Source organism: Chelonoidis abingdonii, chromosome 16 (assembly GCF_003597395.2).
Source record: "Chelonoidis abingdonii isolate Lonesome George chromosome 16, CheloAbing_2.0, whole genome shotgun sequence".
In the NCBI taxonomy this organism is placed as follows: domain Eukaryota; kingdom Metazoa; phylum Chordata; order Testudines; family Testudinidae; genus Chelonoidis; species Chelonoidis abingdonii.
In genome coordinates, this window is record NC_133784.1 from 19,962,993 (window position 1) to 19,974,890 (window position 11,898).

The 11,898-nt window shown below is 58.3% G+C and overlaps 1 protein-coding gene across 1 annotated transcript in view; it reads right to left on the reverse strand.

Moving 5' to 3' along the window:
* SLC38A3 (solute carrier family 38 member 3) overlaps positions 1-11,898 on the reverse strand; it is a 75,649-nt gene that overhangs the window by 21,173 nt on the left and 42,578 nt on the right. Inside the window, exons 5-7 of the mRNA XM_032799318.1 lie at positions 1,359-1,432; positions 408-500; positions 4-85 (exon numbers count right to left, since the gene is read on the reverse strand). Coding sequence (XP_032655209.1) covers positions 4-85; positions 408-500; positions 1,359-1,432 — 249 coding nt within the window. The remainder of the gene's footprint in view (positions 1-3; positions 86-407; positions 501-1,358; positions 1,433-11,898) is intronic.

Here is an 11,898-nt window from a genome sequence, read left to right on the forward strand (position 1 = left end):
CACGCGCTCTTCTCCTCCAGGTTGAGGAAGGTCTGGATCACCAGCGGCACCTCGGACTTCACGATGTACAGGTAGCTGGACATGGCTGCGGGGAACAGAGGGGCCGCGGGGGAGCCCCGGCACAGCCACATTACTGGTGCCCAGCAGACGCTGCTCTCCTAGTTGCAGCCCTGCCGGGTGCTCTCCACAGTACACCAGGGGGAAGCCTAGGTGACCCCCCGGCTGTGCCCTGGGTGTGCCAGATGGTGCCCTGGCTGGGTGAGGCCTCCATGGGTGCCGTGGCAGGGTGAGCCCCCCACGGGTGCCCCATGGGTGCCCTGGCTGGGTGAGCCTCCTGTGGGTGCCCCAGGGTGCCAGCTGTGGCTCCGTGCTGTATGGGGCAGGTGTTCTGCCCATACCCCACCTACCTCCGATGTTCTGCAGTGTGATGGCAATGGCCGCAGCCAGCTTCCCTGGTGTGCCGAAGGCCCGGTAGCCCAGCTGCTCATAGGCACGGATCCCTGCGGGGGGTCAGGGGGATATCAGAGGGTGAGACGAGCCGCAGAGGCCAGGCACCGGGGCGATGCCAGCAGGGAGCAGTGCCCAGGAATGCCAGCCCTCAGCACTAGGCTAGTGGGGGGCAGGCAGGGAGCTCTGCCAGACCCAAGACACAACCCCTCCCGCCCAGAGCACCCCAGGTTTCCTGGCCCCAAGACACAACCCATCCCCCTGCAACACCCCGGGACTCCCAGCCTCACGATGCGACCTCTCCCCCCACAGCATCCAGGGACCCTCAGGCTTAAGACACAACCCCTCCCCCTCATAGACCCCAGGCAGCCTGGTCCCGCAACATGACTCCTCCCCTGGATGGAGCCCCCATACCTGTTGCACTAGGGGACTGGGAGACGACTGCATCACTCACGCGATGCTCTAGCCCCTGGGCCCCCTAGGCTGAGAGCTGAGCACCCCTGTCCCCCGGTGTATTGGCCCTTGGACCCCAGGGCCCGATCTTGCCTGAGGCACAGCCCCATTGACGTGGGCTGCAGTGACAGGACGCTGGGCCATGCCAGAGCTGACATGCTGTGGGGATGATCCATCTGCAACTTCCATACTTAACGCAAAACCCCTTGAGTGGGGCAAACGCTATGAGCTCGGTGCCCCCGCTGTCCCTGCCTGGCACCTAGCACGCAGGGAGCACACAGCAGTGCGGGTACCTGGCCATACACTTGCTGTTCCCCTCCAGCCGCAGGCGGCCAGTCAGCCTCAGTCCACCCAGGGCTGGGGATGCAAAGTAACAAGTAGGGGGACTGAGAACCTGGCGCAAACAGGAAAGCTGGGCCTGGAGATGGCCCTCCCATCCCCACTTGCAGGGGTCTTACCCACAATCCCGGAGGACTTCAGCAGGAGGTGGATGGAGTAGCTGGACAGCAAGGCCACTGTGGTCAGGAGGAAGCTGGAATGAGATGGGAGATGAGTGAGCTGAGAGCAGAGCCCTAGGAGGCTGCATTGGGGTGGGAGCTGCTGGGACAGAGAGCTGAGGGCTGGCAGGCCAGAGGTCACAGGTGCTGGCATACCGTGTGGCCTTGGGGTGTCTCCAAGGGCCAGATTTGCCAAGGAGTGGAATCTCTGGCACGCCTATTACCTTGGGCCCCCTGCCCCTCCATGCCTCAGTTTCCCCTTCTGGAGCAGAGGGTGTGAGCATGTTACTGATACAGGGGAGTTGGGAGGATTCACCAGCCAAAGGGCCCTGCTGGCCCCCAGTGAAAATCCACTGGGTTCAGTGCAAGCTCCAGCCAGTCCCTCTCCCCGTAACAGGGCTCCAGCCAACCCCTCTCCCCACAGCAGGGCTCCAGCCAGCCCCTCTCCCTGCCCCATGGCAGGGCTCCAGCTGCACCACAGCCTGTGTGATCCGTGTCTCGGGGTCCCACCTGCTCGCAGTGCTGGGCGGAGAGCAGAGGAGCTACTGCCTGTCAGTGGTTCCTGGAGCCTGCAGCTGCCTTGGCATAATGGGAAGTGGAGGCTTGGAAAACCCTTGTTAACCTTGCAGAACCCAGCCAAGAGTCAAAGGCTGGGTGTTTTTTAGGAGTGGTCTCTCCCCAGTCAATGAAATGCACATCCCGCTCATCCCACGGGGTCCCCCCCCCCCCACTGTCCTGGTGCCTGTCCTGATGCTTGTCCTGGGGTGTATCTGGAGGCCAGAGAGCAGTGGGTGCTATTGCACTGCAGCCCACCACTGGCTGCCAGTCACTGCTGATGCTAGTCTGTGGCCTCGGGCTTCACCTTCCCAGAAAAGAGCAGAGCAAGCCCTAGTCAACCCAAAGGCCAAATCTCCATCTGTGAGCCCTGGGGCCAGCTGGGTCCTCAGGGCGATGCAGAGCCTGGGGAGGGGTGTTCGGGGACCGAGAGGGTGAAGCGTGGGAGGGATGGAGCAAAGCACTCTGGATCGTGGAGGGGTGAGCCCAGAGCCTAACCGGCTTTAGGAAACACTTCCAACCTCTTTGAAAAAGCCCTTCCGCCATAGGAACAACACTCACAATTCTGCTACACAACAAACCCCAGCCAACCGCCCAGCCAAACACTTTACCAGCCACCCAAACAACTGACCACCCATCCAGCCAACCAGTCAACCATTCACCCACTCAAAGAAACAACCATTCAGCCACCCAAGCAATCAACCATTCACCCAGCTAATCAAACACTCACCTAGCTATTCAACCATTCACCCACCCAATCAAACACTTACCCAACCATTCACCAACCTACGCAGCCAGCCAACCAATCAACCATTCATCCACTCCAAAAAACCAACCATTTAGCCACCCAACCAAACAACCACCCAGCTGCCCACCCACCCAGCCAATCAAGCACCCACCTACCCAAACAAACACCCACCCACTTACTCGACCAACCACTCACCCACCCACCCAGTTCCTCAAGCAACCAATCAGCCACCTACCTAGAAAAACAACAATTAAAATCACTCTGAAACAAATCAACCGAGACAACTTCATAACAATCTAACCTCCCACCAAACAAGCCCACAGCCCTCCCCCAAGCAGAGCTCTGACCCCGTCAGTGGTACAGGGAAGGCACCCAGACACTCTGTTGCTGGGCCGCAGGAGACAGACACGATTGTCTGGGAGGTGCCCCGGGGTTTGGGATGGCCTGGGGGCCCTGTTTCTCGGCACTGTTCTTGGAGATGTCATTACCCCCAGAGCTATTTACATGTTCCCAGGCACGTGGCCTGCCCAGCTCCTCTCCTCCTGTTTATGGTCATTTCAAATCGCAGCCTGCCGTGTTTGCTTTGGAAGGGCCTGTGGTTCCCTCTGGCCAGCCGGGGACCTGGACTTTTCCAGAGGAGCCGGAGGGGGCCGTGGATCCCCCACTGCCACAGAGCCATCGCTGGATGCAGCTGTTCTGGGATGAGATCGGAGCCATGGGGAGGTTAGGATGCCCCGATCTGGATGGATCCATGCCCAAAGAATCCTGCTGTCCTATCCACATGAGGACTTGCCCAGCTCTTGGGACAGCTGTGTCGCCTGGGTGCACTGGACAAAAGGGTCCCAAACTGCCCACATCTGCGCCAGGACGAGGGCATTGCGATATCCCTGGAATGCCTGAGGTCACCCTGGGCAAAATGCCACTTCGCCAGGTCATGCCACGTGGCGCCAGCCTCCCCCTGGGGCCCTGGCTTCCAAAGTGAGATCGCTCAGGCCACGAAGACCGGGCAAAGCCTCTAGGCTATAATGGGCTAGGACCTGCCGAGTGGAGGACGCAGCAGAGGCAACGCAGAAGGCCAGTTCCATCTCTGCCTTGTGTCTTAGGAGTCCAATGGTGTCCCATGTGCCTGGGGGCTGCTGAGAGCTGTGTCAGGGAGAATGGAGCCAGCAAAGCAGTCTCTGGCCAGGGTGCACTAAAAACAAGGTGCTGTCTGATGCACCGATGCCTGAGAGAGCTGCTCCCAGCGTGTAAGGAAGAGCCAGAGCGGAGCGCTCGTCCACACTCCAGACCTGGGAACACAGGGCAGCTCTCAGCTGGTCTGGCCCCAAAGCACAGGACAGGATGAGTTCAGAACAGGAGACAGAGGATGGGAGGCAGGACATCAGGGTCCTATTCCTGGCTCTGGCCTACTGTGTGATGGCAGGCAAGTCACCACCCCTGCCTGTTTCAGTTTCCTTGTCTGCAGCATGGACATGCGGACACGTGTAATAGGAACCAGGGCAGCCTGACAGTGGGATGGGGCATTTGGACTACAGCCAGATGTCATAGGACTGGGACCTGAAATACAGATCTGGGGTTTTGGTTCTGATTGAACCCTCCACAGCCACAGCATCCGAGACCCTCATGCTCTGTAGGGCAGGGCCGTCCAGAGGGGGGGCAAGTGGGGCAATTTGCCCCAGGCCCTGGGCCCCCCCCCAGAAGAGTTTTTCAGGGCCCCTGGAGCGGGGTCCTTCAGTCGCTCCGGGGGCCCAGGAAATCTCTCACAGGGCCCGGGCCCCCGGAGCTTCTTCCGCTCCCGGTTGTTTTCAGCAATTCGGCGGTGGGGGGTCCTTCCACTCCGGGACAGAAGGACCCCCCCGCCACCGAATTACCGCTGAAGACCCAGCGCTTCGGTGGGGGGGGGGGCACCGCGGGCCTTTGGGGATTTTGGCAGCGGGTCCCTGAGCGGAAGGACCCCCCGCCACCGAATTACCGCCGAAGACCCAGCGCTTCGGTGGTGGGGGGCCCCCGCCGCGGGCCTTCGGGGATTTTGGCAGCGGGTCCCTGAGCGGAAGGACCCCCCGCCACCGAATTACCGCCGAAGCGGGGGCCCCCTGCCGCCGAAGACCCCAGGCCCCCTGAATCCTCTGGCCAGCCCTGCTGTAAGGTATTCAACCTCGCAGCCTTCCTGCCTGGGGTTCCATTACCCCCCATACAAATGGGGAAACCAAGGAACAGTGCCTGAGTGACTCACATACAATGTCATAAGCCGATTCCGCTAACCATCTTTTCCCAGCTTCTTGCCCAGCCCAGTGCATGGCTCTAAGAACAGGATAAGGTCCTGGCTAATTAATGCCCTTTGACTTTCCGCTCAGATCCATTCTCATTAGTCCCGCCAGGTAACAAGGCATCTGCCAGCGTCACTTGCATTAGAATGGGCTTTTCCCCAGCAGTCTCCAAGGGAAGGAGATTTTCTTTTCTCTCCTGCCATCCCCAGACTCTCAAGGCAAGTTCGCAGCTAGGGAGGACCGGGCAGCGTGGATGGCAGGGTTTGCCATCAGCTGGAGGTTTGTCTCTGTATCTGTTTGTCCTGGTTTTACTCCAGTGTAAAAACACTTTCCTATCAGTAAAGGGAACCCCCCCCCCACCCTAACATCTACCTGAGTTCTGCTGTGACGCGGAGAGCTCAGCGCACGTGTCTTGCCATGTTGCATAGCTAATCAGCAAACCAGACACGGCCTCAGTCATTTCATGGCACAGATCCCCACCAGGGAGTCCTGAATGCTGGTTTTGTTAAAGCGTGGGGGCTAGAAAACCCAGGGAGCTAGAAACAGGTTTGTGCCCTGCGTACATACTCCAGGATAAATCAGGCATGACCCTCCTGCAGCCAGCAGGAATGGGCTGCGGGGTCAGGACAACTGACCCCATGTATTTTAGGAGATGGATTTTCCTCACAGCAGCAGCCTGGACCTTTTGAATGGGAACCAGGAAATGAAACTGAGCAAGCAAAACTCTATTCTTTTGGTTGAGCGGGCTGCAAACAGTCATGGAGCCACTCCAACCCCCTGCAGTTTGACGCTGCTCCTTTCTGGAGTAGCCCAATCGGGGCCGAAATCCTGCTGCACCAGGTACTGTACAAGCACATGCAGCTGTGGTCCTCGCCCCGAACAGCAATCATGAGCATGAACCTCATGTAAAGTGAAGCACCTGGAGAGAAAGTGACTCACCTAAGGTCACTGGTGCAGCTGGGATCAGAACCCAGGTGTCCGGGCTCACAGCTTAAGTCTCAACCACTAGGCTGCACTGTTACCGATAAAAGTAATGGGGAACTGGCACGGAACAGTGGGCATAGCAGAGACTTTGAGGCTATTTCCAGCTCTCTCATCAACTGGCTGGGCCACCGTAGTTGAGTCTCTCTCTGGCTTGCTCTGTGCCTCAGCTTCCCCATCTCTCAAGGGGAGATTATGGCACTGCACCACTCCCTGGGGCTTGTGGGAGGAGCCTGCTGGAAAATTTCCATCGAAACATTTTTCCATGGGGAAAATACCATTTTGATAAACTGACATTTCCTGTGAAATCATAATGGTTTGGACGAAATTTCACTTAGAAAAAAAATGGTTAAAAAAAAAAAAGGTTGAAAAGCTCCGAACGGGACTGCTGATTTTTCATTGTGAAACACCGCTTCATTGTCTAGCAAAACCAGAACGAACCCCATTTCTCACAGGTTGCAATGGAGACTGGAACGTTTCAATGGCCCCAAACCAGGGTTTCCAGAATTAAATTTTTTGGAAAATTTCCAGTGGTTTTGGAATCTCGCTTGTTTCATGGGTCGAGGAATCCGGGGGCCCACCGACTCTGCTCAGGAGGCTGCCGTGCTACATGCACTGAGACACGCGGAAGAGGAGAGCAAAGCAGGACTTGTCTCCCAGGTGCCTGCGAAGGTTTCGTGAGCAGCAGGGCATCTGTGGTTAAGTGCAAACCCAGGAGGCTGTGGCCAGGGGCTCAGGCCGGGGGCTCTGGGAAGGGCCAGACACCCTGGAGCCAGGCCTTGCTGAGGCCTAGCGAGTGTGTGAGTAAGCAGCAGAACTGTCCCAGGAGGGCTCTGGAGGGGGCTGCACTCAGGGCTGAGTTGGTTCAAGGCTCCATCCAGGGCGCTCAGGACTGCAGTTTGGTGTGCCTGCGCTAACCTGCCTGAGCACCAAGGTCCATGAAAACAGCTGGCCTGAGGTGTCATCCTGCCTGCATAGGAACTCCCTCCACAGAGCCAACCCCACAGACAGGACAGGAGAGCTTGCTGCAGACCAGATACCACAGTGATGTGCACATGATAGCTAGCTAGATGGTACCCTCCCGCCACTGCCCATATCCATCCTGCCCAGCCGGTGCCTCCCACGCAGCCATGGCCAGCCAGTGCCCCCTAATCCCCATCCTCCCCAATCATGCCCCCCAGCTCTCCATTCCCATCCCCCTCAGCCACTTGTTCATATCCTGCCCAGCTGGTACTCACTCCCACTCTTCTCCTCCCCCTGCACTGGAGTCTGGCACTGCCCACAACAAGGCAGATGACACTGTGCCCATGCGGAGGGCATGGGATGGACAGGGCAGTGCTTGTAGGGGCATGTGACTGAGATGAGCACCAGCTCCTTGTGACCTGCTGGAAGGGCAGTGAGCTCAGGTCACCCCACAGTGCCCGGCTGGTTGGGTGGCTTCGTGGCTACATGTTCCCAGTGCCATCCAACCCAGCCCCAGAGGCGAGCAGCAGTGCTAATCTCTCCGGTCACACAGTCCGGAGTTTATTACCATGCCAGGGGCTGAGCTAGGCAGGCCTTCCTCCTCTGCCTGGTACGTGGCCCTGTGGGTGACAGGTGCCCCAGGGCCGGCATCAGGGGGTCCTGCTGAGGGCCTGCACAGTGCGACACTAGCTGCTGAAGGGCTGCTGGGGCCCACCAACCACTGCCCAGTAGGCTGTGGGGGGATGGGACACTGGGGGTAGGTGGTGCTCGGAGGCACCTGTCAGTGGAAGGATGACTTAGTGGTTAATCCCCGGCCTGGGCTGTGGCCAATCTGGGGTCAGTGGGCAGCTGTGGCACAAACTTTGTGGCTAGGGAGTCTCAGCTCCCCATCCCATCTGTGTCCATTTAGCCGGCCTGCCCCTTGGGGCTGATGCTGGCTCTGGCTGTGGGTGCGCACAGCACCTGTCACAAGGGGGCTGGGTCTCGGGGAGAGCCCTGCAGCCCTGCAGGATGACAGGAGGTGCCCTGGAAAGCTGCCCTCCTGGGTCATTTCCCCTCCCTGGCTGCAGGGACCTCCCGCCTCTCGCAGTCAATGGAAAATTGGCTTATTGGAAGCTGTGGGCAGCCCTGGAGCCAGCCAGGCCTTGGCTGCCCTCTCTGCTTTGTTTGAACAGTTGTGAGCAGAGCCACAACCAGCAACGACCCTGGGGAAAGTCCGCAGCTGTCGGTGGCCCTGCTGCTCCCGCCAGCGGGGAACAGGAGGGCGGATCCACCAGCTCCTCATTAAGGCCGCAGCCTAACAAGGAAGTGGGAAGCAGAGGATGCTAGGCAGCCGCCTCCTTCACCCACGACCGCCAGCTGCCAAGCAGCTCCTCAGCCCCACAGAGAACCAGGCGGCTGCTGACTGGGCGACCTGGGCAGCTGGGGCAGCTAGGCAGAGCAGCCGGCAGAGCTTCACAGCACATAGCAGCTATGTGGGCATCCCAGGGTGCTGGGCCGGCCCTCTGATTGCTCCTCTCTCAGTGCTGGGGGATCCTCGCACCCCACAGAGTGTTTGTGGCGGGGTGTAGAGGGCGCTGACTCTGATGCTATGTGCAGTAATGCCAAACCTACCTGCTGGAGACACAAGACTGGCTTAAAAACCCCTAGGTGTCTCAGGAGTACATGCTGGGCTCTGTCTGCCTTCCATTTCCTGAGCCACTGGAGGCAGTTTTCAAGCATTTCCCTGCAAACGGGAGGGCCAGAAACATCCTTCTTAATAATAATAGGAGATATACCAATCTCCTAGAACTGGAAGGGACCTTGAAAGGTCATTGAATCCAGCTTCCTGCCTTCACTAGGAGGACCAATTTTTGCCCCCGATCCTTAAGTGGCCCCCTCAAGGATTGAGCTCATAATGCTGGGTTTAGCAGGCCAATGCTCAAACCACTGAGCTATCCCTCCCCTCAACCCAAGCAGAAATTTGCCCCCAATCACCTGACTCCAGAAGCTGGGGCTTTAGGAAACCCCCTTATCACAGAACCGTAGCCATATGGTGAGGCATGTGATCGCATTCCCAGAGCTGGCAGCTGGGGAAAATGGTGAAGGCTCAGCAAATTGCATGGACACAGGCAGCCAGTTTATACGCCCCCTACAGAATTTGATAACAGGGCAACAATTCTCTATTCAGTTCTATAGGTTAGTTGGGAACAGCCATGCAAACTATGGGGAGCCATTTCCAAAGTAGTGGCTGAATCTGGGGTGTGCAAGCCGTCAGGCCTGTTCAGAAGGGCTCAGCATCCACCACCCCAGCAGGAGCAGCAGGTGAGAATCAAAGGTGTCTCGTAGACCTCGACTTGAGTGCTGTGGAGCCTGGTTGGTTTCAGGTTCTGCAGGACTGGTCTGGAGTGTGTATCTGTCAGGTAGGTCTGAATCTGCATCTGGGTCCATGTGTGCGAGTGTGAATGGGGTGGGGTGTCTATTAGACACGGCTGCGAATTCCCCTGTAAGCCAACGTGTGTGTTTGCACTATAATGCCCTCCTGGGCCCACCAAAAAGCCGTGAAGGTCAAGTGTCAGCCACTCCCGGCCCGGACTGAGAAAGCCTGCGGCCAAAACTGTAGCCTCGGCAGCGTGGCCCATGCCAAAGGGAGTGGCAGGGGGTCCTGGAGGGTCTAACAATGCACTGAATCAGGAGGCCTGGGAACCGCAGAGATCAGCTAACCTGTATCTATGTCCCCCTCTGGTCCAGGCACATGGATGGGGAACTGTCAGCACAGGTGGGGGACACAGCGCCAAACTGGAGGTGGGAAAAGCACACAAACCTCTCCGGGTACAGCCAGGGAGATGGGGAGAGACATCACGTGCTGTCGATGCGCAAAATCAAAGGAGCAAATGCCAGGCCAGGAAGGAACCGGGACTCGTAATTCTATTTTGTTCCAGATGGCTTGATATCCTGCCCTCCTTGCTGCAGCATCTGAGTGCCAGTCGGTCGTGCAGCTGGTGATGTGGCTGGCATCTGTCGTGTGCAGTCCACGCTCTCTCACCTTTCCCCAGACCAGGGTGGCGGGGGATGCGCTGCGTGCACTGCGGAGGGCCTGGGTTGGGCAGCATTTGGTTTGATTTGTCCACACTGCTTTAGGCAGAAGGGGTCCTTGGGCCACAGAAATGGCGGTGCTGAGCCCAGAACTCCCCCGGATCTTCGGGCAGAAACAGGGGCTTGATGTGCCAGTGGAAGCCCATCTCACTGGTGCGTGGCTGCGTTTGATACCAGCTGAGGTTCTCTGAGTGCTGCAAGCATTGCGCCCAGCTCTGGTCTGCAGCTGTATTCAAGCTGAGAGATGACGGAGGTGCGAATAACTCCGGCCAGGTCATCATGACAGGACAACCTCGCCTAGAGTGCCCTTCAGCAGCCTGTGGCCTGCAGGGTGAGATTCTGTGGCCTGCATTGTGCAGGAGGTCAGACTAGGTGATGATAATGGTCCCTTCTGACCTTAAAGTCTATGAGCCTATGAGCAGGGTGCAGCATAACAGGCCTCTCCAGCCTCAGTTTCTCTTCCTGGTCCTGCCATGCAACGAAGAGTCACTCAAAGCTGGTTTCCGAACGCAACGTATCAATCAGCTCCCAGGCTGTCACTCCACACAGAAATCCCACAGTTCCCACAGCAAATATTGAAAGGTCCAACCCATTCCCCGCTAGTCTGGAGCAGTTCTGCATTCCCTGGCCACAGCCCTGTTCCCCAGGGCTTCCTGCCTGGCAGTGACCCATCTTCCCACACCTCTTCACCCAGAGAGCTCCTGGCAGTCCTACCCCTCCCACAGCAACCCTCTGGATTCTGGGCTTGGCCGGTTTTTCCCCTTTTCCTGGGGGTCCTTGCCCGAGCATCAGCTGGGGTCGCACCGGCACGCCCGTTCCAGCTCCTCCGTGTCTCTCGCTGATTCCTCTCCAGTTCAGCCTCACTCCATCTCCCTCCCTCTGGAGCCCAGGTGCCTCCTGAGCCCCGGATTGAATCGACTGATTGGGGCATCAACCTTTCACTGGGGGAGACTGCCTCGTGGCCCAGAGTCTCCAGTGTGATTCCTCTGCTCACCAGCACCACCCCCAGCTCACTCGGCTTCAGCCTCAGCCAGTCGCTCTTCACCCATGAGCTGGGCTCGCCCACGCCTGGGCTGTCCTGGGGGCTCTGGCAAGGTCGGATGTGGTGCAGGATGGGACAAGCTGGGGGTTGGCTGCATATCATGATGCTGGCCCTTGGCAGAGCTGTGCGGGGGAGGGGAATTGGGGCTTGTCAATGGTGAGGTGTCAAGAACTGGCAGTGGAGCAGACAGTGCACTGAATTGTGCCGTGCCGAGGGGTGTCAATCGCAGCTCCTGGGACAGAGACATGTCTGGCCCCTGCCTTGTTTGTCTCCAGGGGGAATCCCCCGTGTCTGGCTGATTGCTCTGGGGCAGTGGGAGGCCGGGAGGGCACCGTGGGCTCTTGTCCCTGCCAACATGCTGGCACTGCGCCAGCAGGATCACCGATGGCATTGGGATCCCAGCTGGGCCAGCCATCCACGGGCCCTCTGCCCATCCCTGCTCCTGTCAGCCAGTGTGGCCACAAATCTGCGGGGCAGCTCAGGCAGGGGCAGCCACCAACAGCAAGTGCAACACCCCCAGCGTGCGAACACTGAGTGCGCTTGTCCACCCAACGCACGCCCCTCACACGCCTCTATCTATTCATCTGTCCCCACACACCCCTCTATCCATCCATCCATCCCTAGACACACCCTTCTATCCACCCATCCATCCCCACACACCCCTCTATCCATCCATCCATCCCCATACACACCCTTCTATCCATCCATCCATCCCCATACACACCTGTCATAAACAGATAGCTAAAGGTTAATGTTTCTTTTACCTGTAAAGGGTTAACAAAGGGAACCAAACACCTGACCAGAGGACCAATCAGGAAACCGGATTTTTAAAAGCTCAGGGAGGGAATGTTTGGGTGTGTGTCCCTTTGT